We start from the raw sequence: 13,754 nt of genomic DNA on the forward strand, positions 1-13,754 counted from the left end.
AAATGACCGGATGCTGAGGGTCTTTTTTTTTTTTTTTTTTTTTTTTGAGGCGGAGTCTTGCTCTGTCGCCCAGGCTGGAGTGCAGTGGCACTATCTTGGCTCACTGCAAGCTCCGCCTCCTGGGTTCACGCCATTCTCCTGCCTCAGCCTCCCGAGTAGCTGGGACTACAGGCGCCTGCCACCACGCCCGGCTAATTTTTTTGTATTTTTAGTAGAGATGGGGTTTCACCGTGTTAGCCAGGATGGTCTCGATCTCCTGACCTCGTGATCCACCCACCTCGGCCTCCCAAAGTGCTGGGATTACAGGCTTGAGCCACCGCGCCCGGCCGAGGATGCTGAGGGTCTTTACGGTAGTTAATGAATGCTGGAAACCACCCATGTTATATCCTTTAAAATCTACTGTACAACATTCTCCATGCTTATTTTTTTCTCTTGATTTATTTGAAAAATCATGTTACTAGTCAAACATATTTGCTGTTTCTCCCTGGAGATGGACTGTATTTCTCTGCCACTTGATCAGTGCTTGGCCACGGCTTGCTTTGACCAATTAAACGTGAGCAGAAGTGCCATATGCCAGTCACTTCTAGGCAAAGCTTTAAAAGCCAATGTATGCTTCATACTTCTGCATCGTATTCACAACAGGCACACATTCTTCAACCAATAAAACACGAACAAAAGTAGTGCCTAGCACTTGAGGCAGAAGCTTTAAAAACCAGTTCGCGCTTTGTGACTCGCTTCTTCCTCTGCCCAGATGAAGTTTAATGTTCTAGACAGAGGCTGCTATCAGCCTTGGCTGAAGACTAAATAGGATATGTAGTGGAGACACCACCATGTTCATGTATCGAGTGAGAAATAATCTGTATTGTTGTAAACTACTGAGGTTTTAAGCCTTGTTACTGTAGCGTAACCTAGACTCTCCTTATTGATACAATTTCATTTTAGCGTGGCTTCTAGTTAGTGGTATCTAGAGGCATTGCAATGTTATCAATAGGAATGGTTTGCAAAACTAGTCACAACCACAGTATGTGGATTTTTCTTTTCTTTTTTTTTTTTTTTTTAGACTGAGTCTTGCTCTGTTGCCCAGGCTGGACTGCAGTGGCATGATCTCGGCTCACAGCAACCTCCACTTCCCAGGTTCAAGTGACTCTCCCGCCTCAGCTTCCCGAGTAGCTGGGATTACAGGCACCTGCCACCATGCCTGGCTAATTTATTTTTTATTTTTTATTACAGAGACAGCGTTTCACTATGTTGGCCAGGTTGGTTTTGAATTCCTGACCTCAGGTGATCCACCTGCCTGGGCCTCCCAAAGTGCTGGGATTACAGGTGTGAGCCACTGAGCCTGGCTTTTTTTTTTTTTTTTTTTTTTTGGAGACAAGGTTTTGCTCTTCTTGCCCAGGCTGGAGTGCAATGGCACATTTCTTGGCTCACTGCAACCTCTGCCTCCCGGGTTCAAGTGATTCTCCTATCTCAGTCTCCCAAGTAGCTGGGATTACAGGTGCCCACCACCACGCCTTGCTAATTTTTGTATTTTTAGTAGAGATGGGGTTTCACCATGTTGGTCAAGCTGGTCTCGAACTCCTGACGTCAGGTAATCTGCCTGTCTCAGCCTCCCAAAGTGCTGGGATTACAGGAGTGAGCCACCACGCCCAGCCGAACTTTTCTTTTTTAACCTCTAGGAATCTTTCCCTGTCTTCTTTGGACAAGATCATTCTCATTCATTCATTTCACAAATACTGAGAGCCAATCAAATGTCAGGCATTGGTGCTAGGTGGTAGGGAGAGCAACTAACAAGACAAACATAGACCTTATGTCAGCAGAGGCTTTATTCTAGGGGAAAAGGCAGACAATAAACATATAACTGCATGATGATTTAAAAGCAACTGTGGTAAGTGCTATAACAAGATGATGAAATCTAGGGTGTTAGTAGAACAATTAACAGTGGTCATGACAGGGTCATCTGCATCTGCTATGCCCCCAAATATAAGTGACCTGTTCAAAGTTACTCAACCAGTAAAAGAGGGGGAAACAAAACTCTATCTTCCTACTTACAGATTCTCTGGTCTTTGGACCAAACCTTGGAATATGACTTATATTTGGGCCAACAGCCTTGTTTTCACTATTTATACTCATAGGGAAAGCCAGCTGGACTATGCATGAATCAACATTCTAACCTCAGAGATATATTTTAAAAATTCAAAACAGAAGTTATCACTGATATTGGGTTCACGTGAACAACTGTGTTCATGAAAGTTGACACCATTGCCATTCCTTGATTTTTAGAAGCATAGCAAAGTTAAAACACTCCACACACCCAGAATGGGCAATAAATGGATATGTTGGCATGATCCTCCTCATGCTGGCACTTCAACAACACAGCAAGCTATGTACTTTTGAGCAGGGGTTGAAACATTTTTCCTGAAAGCGATCTTCAAGTTTGCAATTTTGCCAAATTCTTTTATTTTTCCATAATTTATGAATTATTCTACTTGGCATTATTGAATACAAAATAAGTTTACTAAGCACCGACCATGTGCCAAACCCTAGGGATACAGGGAAAAATAAGTCTCTGTTCTAAAGTAACTCACAGTCTAGGAGAGAAGTCATTCACAAATAAAGAACTATGCTATGTTATGGATTCCTCATATTTCTTTAGAATGCCCAAACCTCTCTTGGCATAATGACACAGTGCGGGGTGAGGGGTGGGGTCATCAAGGAAAGTCATATGGGACTTTTTTCCCCAAGAAAGCATCTTGCTCTGTCACCCAGGCTGTACTGCAGTGGTGGGATCATAGCTCACTGCAGCCTTGACCTCCAGGGCTCAGGTGATCCTCCCGCTCTGGCCTCCCAAGGAGCTGGGACTACAGGTGTATGCCACCACGCCCGGCTAATTATATTTTTTGTAGAGACGGGGTCTCACTATGCTGCCCAGGCTCATCTTGAACTTCTGGGCTCAAGTGTTCTGCCTGCCTTGGCCTCCCAAACTGCTAAGATTACAGGCGTGAGGTACCGCACCCGGCCCATATTGGATTTTATTAATTTCCTTTTCTTGGTGCTCATCTTCCTTCACAACTTCAAGATGGGCATAAAATGTTTGACAACATGGTTCTTCATTAAGTCCAATTCCTAGTCATAATAGTGCTTGGGAAATAATACACACGAGGGCAATCATGCTAATACAAAAATGGGCGCCTCCTAAACCTTGTTACTTGTTTGCTCACTTATAAGAAGAGCCAACTCAAAGGCTCAACTGAATTCTAGCACTAAGATTCCTTCCTTGCTGTAGAACAGCTATACCTAGTCACTTCCATTAAAGTTACATGGGCGTTCCAAGAAGCCTCCTGCAATACAGTTTTGACTCAGCAGGTATGGGAGTAATGATGGTCCTGTGGTATTTCCTGCACCCCCGGAGTCCCAGAGTTGACACCAACTTTTCAGTGGGCGCGTCCCTCCTGGGGGCGTCACCAAGCAGCCCCAGGCGGAAGTGGCGGCGGCCCATCCTCATGCAAACTGCAGTGTAAGAACTGGGGCCCAGGACTCCCCGCAAACGTGGGACGCTGACATTCTGTGGTGCTGTCCCAATGCCATTTCAAAGCGCTCAGCCCCCAACTTTCCAACTAATAGCCATTTCAGGGAGGGGCTGCCCAGGACCAGGCTTTTGATGAACCACGTTCAGGGTGTCGTCTTGGGAGAGCCACGTCAGTCCCTCTGAGATTCCAAACGGCCGACAGAGGACACTTCGGGACCACATCCGAGCCTCAGGGACCTGTCAAGACGCCATCGACGATCCTGGACCACATCTCGCCCGGGAAGGGAAGGGTCGCGACCGGACCCTGGAGACCGACGGCTGCCTGGCGATCTGAACCCACCCCGGCGCTGCCCTCCCGCCCCCACTTCCGATCGGTCGAAGGTCACGTGCCCCGACCCCGCCCCCGCAGACGCGGCTCCTCTAGCTGAGATCTGCGAGTGTCCCGGCTTCCCTTCCGCCGGAAGTAGGGCGACTTTCCTTTTCCGGCTACGGGTCCCCAAGTAGAGCGGGAGGCCGGACCGGGGAGCCAAGCGGCGGCGTCGGCTGCGGGGGCGACGGCGGCGGGGGCGGTAATGGCGGAGTTGGTGCAGGGGCAGAGCGCTCCTGTGGGGATGAAGGCCGAGGGCTTCGTGGACGCCCTGCACCGGGTCCGACAGGTACGGGCGCAGCCGGCTGGCAGGAACACGAGATCCCGAGGCGGGGCCTGGCGGGCGGGGAAGAGGAGTTCGGGCCTGGGGGCGGGAGGCAGCCTAAACCGACGTCTCAGCCAGGCCGGGCCGTTCCGTGGGGTTCCTACAGCCGGGAGGAGCCAGGGGGATAAGGCGCCACTGCGAGGCCCAGGCCCGACCTGTCGGGCGGGTCTCCCAGGTGCTTGAAGTCGCTGGGAAAGGGTTTGCCTAGAGCTTCTGGCCCCATCGTGCCCCAGCGGCCAGCGTGGACCCACAGTGTAGCCAGCGCGGGGTTCTGAACCTCGCAAGGGGAGGGGTCCGGGAAGCCCACTGGGAGGATCTGGGTGTAGACGTAAAGCAGCTGTCTCACGCCCAGTAGCTTGTTAAAACTTGGGGAACATCGTCTTTAGACCTTGTGTTGAGCAGAAGGAACTCGAGGGCATCTTATATGTGAGGGTGCTCTTTGGAGAGGGGAGAGAGGGAGGTGTTACATGTGTGGGGGTGGTCCCCAAGAGGCAGAAATTTCTCATGGCAATCTTGCCTCTGCTTGGGAGAATGATATGGCCTCATTCCGACATTGAAACTTTACTGTCTGACAATGTCGTGCATTTTGTCAGAGTTAAATTAACTGGGTTTTAAAAGGCTCCAGGCTTCCCTAGAGAGTGAATATGGTACCTGCCAAAAATACTCGTTAGAACAGAACGTGTTCTTAAATTGTATCTCAAACTTACAAGTTAGCCCTAACACTTAAACTTCCGCTGTTAGGTGTCTTATGTTCTCCTCTCTTCTTATGTAATTGTAAGCGCACTGATACTTTAAAAGTTGGGCTATAACTAATTACTGCTTGATTCCTAACAGAAAGCCACAGGAGTCATTGTATTAGAAGAAGGTCTTCACTCGGGCGCTTGAAGATATGGTCTTTACATCTCTTTCCAGTATTCCAGGGGAGGGAACCCTACCTGTTTCCCTGATACTGACTTTTCATGTTATATATTGATGCTCCTATAGACATTATATTGGATCCCAGAACTTTCCAAACCTGTGGTTCCACCTAAAATTTTATCTGATGAATTGTTACTTTACTGCCTAGGTGCCAACCAGTACAGTAGTGAGTATCCATCTTACTTAGACTTCAGATCCACCCATGGCTATAATGGATGAACATACCACCCAGCTCCCCTTCCACCACTCTGCTTGCTGGTGTGTTACGGTGCTCACCTCTACAGTACAGGGTCCTGAACCTTGTTTCTCACTGGCTACTAATATGTAATGGCTTTCGCTCTGTGCTGATGTGTGACAGTCAACTTGTTGGCCTTCTATGTCCGGGAAGAATTATAGTCACTGCCTTAAAGGGCTCAGATCCTCAATTTGCAGAAGGCCTGTAGTTGAACATAAAGTGAATTTTGAACCATTGAGAAGACATTCCGCTTCTCTTGAGCCAGTGGTTGAACTCATATTCTTGGACAACTTGCTCCAGAGGGAAGCCCTCTGTTAAATGCTGACCTAATGTGGATTGTTGAAGCAGTGGTGTTTACTACTAGCAGTGAAAACTTCATTGGATTTGTTCTCAGCTCTGAAATGCACCATTGACTGGAGCAGTAATAAGCCCAATGGAGACAGGGCTGTAAGTGTGTTCCTTCTGAATGTTAACAGCTGGAGGTCCATACTATCTCCAAGGATTTGATGGCCTTTAAAAACTAAAGAAAAAAACAGGTTGGTGGGTAATTTTAGGTTTATTGTATATAGATTTGCATTGGGCAAGAATGGAATGTTAGAAATCTGTAATACTGTATGCTGATGGTAAACTTACTCAAAGGATCTCATTTGGGCATCTGGAAGGTGATACTTCTGTTTCTTTGTTATATACACAGCATGTTGCAGAGATGTGATTTTTCTCACCATTAAACAGAACTAAAAGACAGTATATTTATTTAAATGCAAAGCTTTTTCCCCTTTTATGTCTCCTCATAAACCCCAGAGTGTCTGTAAGGCCCTCTTAAATTTGTCAAAGACAGTGAAGTGTCTCATGCTCAGTTTTTCTAGCAGATCTTAATCGAATCTCAGTTGACCCTACTGGGATTTGAACCTGCAGTTTCTATTAAGTCTGGTGTGTGAAGTCCAACACCTTATCAACTAGGCTTTCCCTCTGACATCTTGAAGCCTCCGTGTATATCCTTTGGACTCTTTGCAGCAAAGTGCATCAGTTGTTGGTTTACTCTGAGCGTGGCATTCTTAGATTGAGAAGTCTCTGAAGATGTCAAATAAAATGTAAAAATTATCCCCAGCAGTGTGAAGTTTAGTGAGTTAATATTTGGCACAAGCAGGTAATTTACATCCATTCTATAGGGTAGTAGAAATGTGATCTAGGCAAGTCACAGTGGGTCAAGCCTGTAATCTCAGCACTTTGGGAGGCTGAAGTAGGAGGACTGCTTGAGCTCGGGTTTGATACCAGCCTGGGCAACATAGTGAGACCTTGTCTCTATTAAAAATTTAAAAAATCAGCTGCATGTGGTGGCCACCCCTGCAGTCTCAGCTATTGTCTCAGCTATTTGGGAAGCTGGGGCAAGAGGATAGCTTGAGCATGACAAGGCTACAGTGAACCGTGATTGCTCTGCTGCATTCCAGCCTGAGTGACAGAGTGAGACACTGTCTCAAAAAAAAAAGAAAGAAAGAAATGTGATCTCATTCAGTTCCATGGATGAAGATCTAAAAAACTGCTGGATATTAAAAAACATCTTGTCTACTTTTCCCAAGTCATTGGCTGGTTAGCAGAAGTAGTGTTTCTTCAACTAGTTTGGATAAGACAAAATCCTGAGTAATTTATCCTGTTCCACGGCCGTCTTTATCCTGTCTGTCTAGGTTACAAGGGGACCTCTGGATGAGTAGATCCAAGTCTGGTTTATGCTATTCAGTTTTCCTAAAAATATTTTTGAATGTTCCTAGAAAGTCTACCGCTGATAATTTAGCAGCACCTGTCATCACGCGCAAGCAATCCCTTGTTAGGATAGTGTGATGCCACAGTGCATTATGGGTTGACAGCAGCCTTCCACAAGCTGGACCAGCCAGCTGTCTGCCAGTCATCACCTACATAGAAATTGTTCTCCTGAGAAACTACTAATGCTTTTTAATGCTTTTATAAAAGCATTAGATCTGTTTTGATCTAGATAGACTCACTCAGTGCCTCTGGATTGTATAACTACAGCACATAATGTTGATGCAGAATGCAGTCTAAATGGTGCTTCATGAAGTTCAGCATCATGGTGGCACTACACTCAGGTGACTGTGACCAAGCCATTGTAGAATTAGTAGAAAGTAACCTTTTGACAGATTTTTAGGCCCAAATCTCTTCTTCACTGGCACCTTTTTTGGGGAAATGTTGATTGGTGTGGGGCCTCAGAAGTTCCACAGTCCTCCTGAAAATCTCTCCCAGTGCTGCTGTTTCACACTTTAAGCCTGAGGACTAGATAATTTGGGGTGTGTGCTGTATACCTTGGGCTGATTTAGAGCTTTAGTTGCTTTAAGATTCTGGCTTTTTAGAACAAGCACTGAGTTTCCTTTTAAGAGAACACTGTACATCTACTATTAAAAGAAAAAGCCTCCATTCATTGGCCAGTGGGTTCACCCTACGAGGCTCATTTAACACATGGTTTTGACTCCCGGTTCAGTTGAGTGTACTGAGCACTCGAGATCTGAGTGGTACTCCACTGAGACTGTCTTGTACATGTCCAGTGATTGAATAGCTCAGGTCATCATTTCTCCAGGGACTAACCCCTGCCTGTACACTCATTTTAGCTTTCATAAACACTTGAAGGAAACTAGTGTCTGCGGGAAATCCATGGGCTGCTCCTGTAGCTTTACCTTGTTGGGACCCAGTAGAGTACCTGGCAGAGTGAGTCTTCCTTAAAGGGTTTTGGTGACGTCACTGAGTGTGTATGCACCACCACATGTTAACGGAAGTGCTGAACTTCATATTGGGTATTGGAAAGTAGATAGTGAACTGTATATTCCACTGTATGTCTCTAAGGCTTTTCTCATTTTCAGGTGAGAACATTTATAATATGATAATTTATCATATAATTATTTTGGGATAGAGACAGGGGCTCACTATGTTGCCCAGGCTGGTCTCGAACTCCTGGCCTCAAGCAATCCTCCCACCTCAGCCTTTCAAAGTGCTGGGATGGGTGTGAGCCACCTTACCCCCATGCCTGACTGTCTTTATTTTAAAATCTGATAGCCCATGTGTATTATCAAACTTTGGTTTCTTCTGAAGTACCAGTTATTTCATAGATAGAAATTTACTTAGACCACAGTTCTCGAACTTGTGACCTGTGAGCTATAGAAGACTTAAAGTGGGCCTGCAGGCATGCTTTATTTGACCCACACAGCACCGACACTTAGAAACTAGAGTGATTTTTGGCTGGGCGTGGTGGCTCACGCCTGTAATCCCAGCACTTTGGGATGCCATGGCGGGCGGATCACCTGAGGTCGGGAGTTCAAGACCAGCCTGACCAACATGGAGAAACCCCGTGTCTGCTAAAAACAAAAAAATTAGCTGGGCGTAGTGGCACATGCCTGTAATCCCAGCTACTCAGGAGGCCGAGGCAGGAGAATTGCTTGAACCCAGGAGGTGGAGGTAGCAGTGAGCCGGGGTGGTGCCACTGCACTGCAGCCTAGGCGAGGTTGCAGTGAGCCGAGATCGCGTCATTGCACTGAAGCCTGAGTGAAAAGAGCAAAACTGTGTCTCAAAAAACAAAAGAAACTAGAATGATTTTGTATTTTTAAAAAATGAGATTTCGGGCTAGGCATAGTGGCTCACGCCTGTAATCCCAGCACTTTGGGAGGCCGAGGCGGGCGGATCACGAGGTCAGGAGATCGAGACCATCCTGGCTAACACAGTGAAACCCCGTCTCTTCTAAAAATATAAAAAATTAGCCAGGCGTGGTGGCAGGTGCCTGTAGTTCCAGCTAGTCGGGAGGCTGAGGCAGGAGAATTGCTTGAACCCGGGAGGTAGAGGTTGCAGTGAGCTGGGATGGTGCCACTGCACTCCAGCCTGGATGACAGAGCAAGACTCCATCTCAAAAAAAAAAAGTTTCGGCCAGGCATAGTGGCTCATGCCTGTAATCCCAGCACTTTGGGAGGCCGAGGCAGGCAGATCACTTGAGGTTAGGATGAGACCAACCTGGCCAACATGGTGAAACCCTGCTTCCACTAAAAATACAAAAATGAGTCAGGCGTGGTGGCGCGCATCTGTAATCCCAGCTACTCGGGAGACTGAGCCAGGATAATCGCTTGAACCTGGGAGACAGGTCGCAGTGAGTGGAGATTGCATCACTGTACTCCAGCCTGGGCGACAGAGTGAGACTCTGTCTCAAAAGAGGAAAAAAAAGAGATTTCTGGTTTCCCTGGAAAAGATCTGGCCACACTGCTCCCACAGCCTGCACGGCGATAATCGGGAGGAGCTCACGGCGATAATCGGGAGGAGCTGAGTAGCTATCGCGTTTTTGATGTGAGGCATTCACATTCTCTGGGTTGCCTTCATTCTCGCCATCTTGTTGTTGTTTTATACTGGTCTTTGGGATGCCTGATTGACAGTTTTTTACTTACCTTTTTCTAAATTGTGAGTGAGTTGTCTCTGGTTTTTATTTGAAATTTCTAATGGAAAGAGCTCTGGATGGAGAGTTAGGAGGTCTGAGTCGCCTGTAAGCCGATGCATGACCTTGGGCTGGGTTGGCCTTCCCAGCATTTGATCTGTAGTCTGTTTAAAGATCTTCCGTGGAAAAGAGATCATGGGCAGTTAAGTTTGGGGAATGCAGGATTAAATAAAGGTGAATTGACTTCTTTAGGACTTGTCAGAACCTTTAACATGCTTGTGTGCATTAACTCCCGCAGGGGTGTAGGGTGTGTTTTGTTGCGTTAACTCCCGCAGGGGTGCGGGATGTGTTTTGTTGCGTTAACTCCCGCAGGGGTGCGGGATGTATTTTGTTGCGTTAACTCCCGCAGGGGCGTATGGTGTGTTTTGTTGCTTTAACTCCCGCAGGGGCGTAGGGTGTGTTTTGTTGCTTTAACTCCCGCAGGGGCGTAGGGTGTGTTTTGTTGCTTTAACTCCCGCAGGGGCGTAGGGTGTGTTTTGTTGCGTTAACTCCCGCAGGGGCGTAGGGTGTGTTTTGTTGCGTTAACTCCCGCAGGGGCGTAGGGTGTGTTTTGTTGCGTTAACTCCCGCAGGGGTGTAGGGTGTGTTTTGTTGCGTTAACTCCCGCAGGGGTGTAGGGTGTGTTTTGTTGCGTTAACTCCCGCAGGGGTGTAGGGTGTGTTTTGTTGCGTTAACTCCCGCAGGGGTGTAGGATGTGTTTTGTAAATGTCCTGAAGTTAGATCACTTCATGCCCTCTTTCCATGGAACCAAATCACATTCTGTGCATCAGACGTCAGGAAATGTGGAGCTAGATAATTTCAGCAGTCTCTTCAAACCTTTAGATATTGAGAGTGTCCATCTAACTGGATCTGGAAAAATTTCACCATGTTATTTTGGTTCTTGTGCTTTCTCATGTTACATCTGCTATCTATTCATACTCCTTTCTCTCCCCTTCTTTGCTGTGTAGTCTTTATTCTGATACTTTATCTTAGAATCATCCCAATTGAAAATGTTCTGCATTTGGAGTTTTATTGTAAAGATTTTGTTCGTTGGTTTTGGGTTTTTTTGAGACAAGGTCTTGCTCTGTTGTCCAGGCTGGAATGCAGTGACACGATCACAGCTCAGTGCAGCCTGGATCTCAAGGGATCCTCGCACCTCAGCCTCCATAGCTGGCATGCACCATCACGCCTGGCCTACATTTTTATTCTAATACCAGATGGTTACAAATCACTTGTAAGACTGAGTAGCGTGATTGGAAGTAGTGGTTTGATTCAGATCACTTACCATTAATTGAAGATCTGCTGAGTCCAAGGCCGCTTGCTGGATGCTGGGCCAGTGCAAAGATAACTAAGACAAGTTTGTAAGTGGTTTTATCTTAGTGCGGAATTCAGGCTTTACAACCACCAGGTAAGATAGGACCAGGACTATCAATTCTCTCTCTCTCCATTTTAGTTATAAACTGAGATAGGATCTTTCTCTCACCCAAGCTGGAGTGCAGTGGCGCAGTCTCGGCTCACTGCAACCTCCACCTCCCGTGTTCAAGTGATTCTCCTGCCTCAGCTTCCCAAGTAGCTAGGACTATAGGCACGTACCATCACGCCTAGCTAATTTTTGTATTTTTTGTAGAGATGGGATTTCACCATGTTGGCCATGATGGCCTGGATTTTCTGACCTCGTGATCCTCCCGCCTTGGCCTCCCAAAGTGCTGGGATTACAGGTGTGAGCCACCGTGCCCAGCCTAGCAGTCTTTAAACAGATCATTGGAGGGGATTGTTGGTGGAATTCAATGAAATGGAAGGGGAAAGCTAATGGGCGTGTCACATTTAGGGCCTTTGGTGGGAGTGACCCACCCGGAACAGTACTTCGGCATAGAGCCTCACCTGATCGTCTTCGCATTCTGCCTACAGACGGGCCTCTCCAGATCCACTTTAAATTTAGCGAGTGTTTAAGGAGCACCTTCTGTGTGCCAAGTATTTTGCTATGCATTAGGAAAGTTGTTCTTTAACTTTTTCAGAACATGGACCTTTCTGAGACTCTTGAAACTTTGAACCTCTCCCCAGAAATATTTAAATAGTTTGGGATGTAATTTTGGGAAGTCGTGAATTCTCTAAAACTAACCCCTGGGGCTCCTAATTAAGGACTCTTTGTCCTGAGGGTACCAAGACAATGGAGATAGATCCAGTCCACAGCTCTGGTAGTGGGGAGACAGTATAACCAACAGGTCACTCAGTGAGAGTATGCTATTTAGATGTAGTTTATAAGGTGATTTGCAAACACAAATGTGGGAGTATTTAATTCTGCCTAAGCACAGGAGAGATGAGGTTGTCAGGAAAACCTCCCAAGGAGAGCTGCATCTTATTCAATTGTCATAGAATTCCTTTTTTTTTTTTTTTTGTGAGACGGAGTCTCACTCTGCCGCTCACACTGCCGGAGTGCAGTGGCCGGATCTCAGCTCACTGCAAGCTCCGCCTCCTGGGTTTACGCCATTCTCCTGCCTCAGCCTCCCGAGTAGCTGGGACTACAGGCGCCCGCCACCTCGCCCGCCTAGTTTTTTGTATTTTTTTTTTTTTTTTAGTAGAGACAGGATTTCACCGTGTTAGCCAGGATGGTCTCAATCTCCTGACCTCGTGATCCGCCCTTCTCGGCCTCCCAAAGTGCTGGGAATACAGGCTTGAGCCACCACTCCCGGCCAGAATTCTTTATTTCGGTTATTGCCAGTAAGTAGGGCAGGATCAGCCGGGGCTCCATCTCTGATGACAACAATAGTTCTCATTCATCGAGCCCATGTTGTGCTGGGTGCCAGGCAAGGATTCTTATATATGTTCTTTCATTTGATGGTCACAAAACTCCTGGGGAATGGCATTGTGATGTGATTATTAAGAGACAGACTTGAGGTTCAGACAGTATGAGTTCAAGTTCTGGTTCTGCCACTTACTAGTTTGGCTTTAGACAAGTTATTTGTTTCAACCTTAGTTATCTGTAATGCAGAAATAGTTGATGATAGTAATAATTTTAAAAACAATAGTATTAGAAATTAGGCAGTTACCCTGGGTGGTGGGGTGGGTAGTGACTGAAGGGGGCATGAGGCAGACTTCTGGGGTCCTGGTAATGTTTCTTGATCTAGGTGCTAGTTACATAGGTATTTTAGTATCCAAAACTTCAGTGAGCTATAAACTTATGATCCATGTATTTTTCTGTGTCATTATTGTTCTTCAATAAGAGGTTAAAATAGCAAGCATTTCTGGTTCCTTACTGTGCACCCGGCATTGTTTCTAGTGCTTTACATTTGTTATCTTGTTATCCCTGTGAATACAATTCCAGGCAAACTGGTTCCAAGTCCCACAGTAAGGAGAATAGTAGCTACTTCAGAAGGTCGCTGTGACAATTAAATGAGGACACTGTCAGGCACTTAGTAGGCAGTGTGTTTGCTGCACTGTCTTCTTTGTAACATTAGGTAGTGGGGTGCAGCACTGGGACCTGCCCCTAGGGCCCATGACTCCAAGCCTGTCTTAGGAACTTGTTCTTAGCCACGGGGCTACTTGTCTGGCTGCATACCATTTCTTCCCACTGTGGGGAGTAGAGACTTGCGGTCCAACCTCCCTTTCTCCCAGGCAGGGCCTCTCTGGGTGGCTGTGCCACTCAGGGTCTGGGGAAGCAAGTTGGGTTCCAACGCCCTTGATGCCAGTGTGAGTCTCCACCTCTGCTTGCTGTATCCCTGCGAATCAACAGGATCTGTGTTGAGTGGCACGGACACATGTGTGGATGGCATTCAGGTGGCTTTGCCTATTTCTGATTGGTGTAGAGTTCTAATAAGTATGAAGTTGTGGGGCTATTTGCAACTTCTTATTTGGATTTGTAAGGTGATCTACTTTGGTTATGAAACCTGTCAGAGAATTTTAGTCTTGAAAATGTGTCCTGGGAATAATTAAT

The 13,754-nt window shown here is 46.6% G+C and overlaps 1 protein-coding gene across 4 annotated transcripts in view; it reads left to right on the forward strand.

Annotated features, from left to right (window-relative positions):
* Positions 1–4,002: 4,002 nt before the first annotated feature.
* Positions 4,003–13,754, forward strand: part of FUBP3 (far upstream element binding protein 3) — a 58,653-nt gene continuing 48,901 nt past the window's right edge. The window contains exon 1 of one of the 4 annotated variants that reach the window (XM_008005921.3): positions 4,003–4,182. In XM_008005921.3, the coding sequence (XP_008004112.1) occupies positions 4,099–4,182 (84 nt within the window). In that variant the 5' untranslated portion in view covers positions 4,003–4,098. Of the gene's footprint in view, positions 4,183–5,600; positions 5,908–13,754 lie in introns of those variants that run through there. The other 3 variants (XM_008005922.3, XM_008005923.3, XM_073022013.1) reach the window with 3 other exon arrangements.

This window comes from Chlorocebus sabaeus, chromosome 12 (genome assembly GCF_047675955.1).
Source record: "Chlorocebus sabaeus isolate Y175 chromosome 12, mChlSab1.0.hap1, whole genome shotgun sequence".
Classification (NCBI taxonomy): Eukaryota; Metazoa; Chordata; class Mammalia; order Primates; family Cercopithecidae; genus Chlorocebus; species Chlorocebus sabaeus.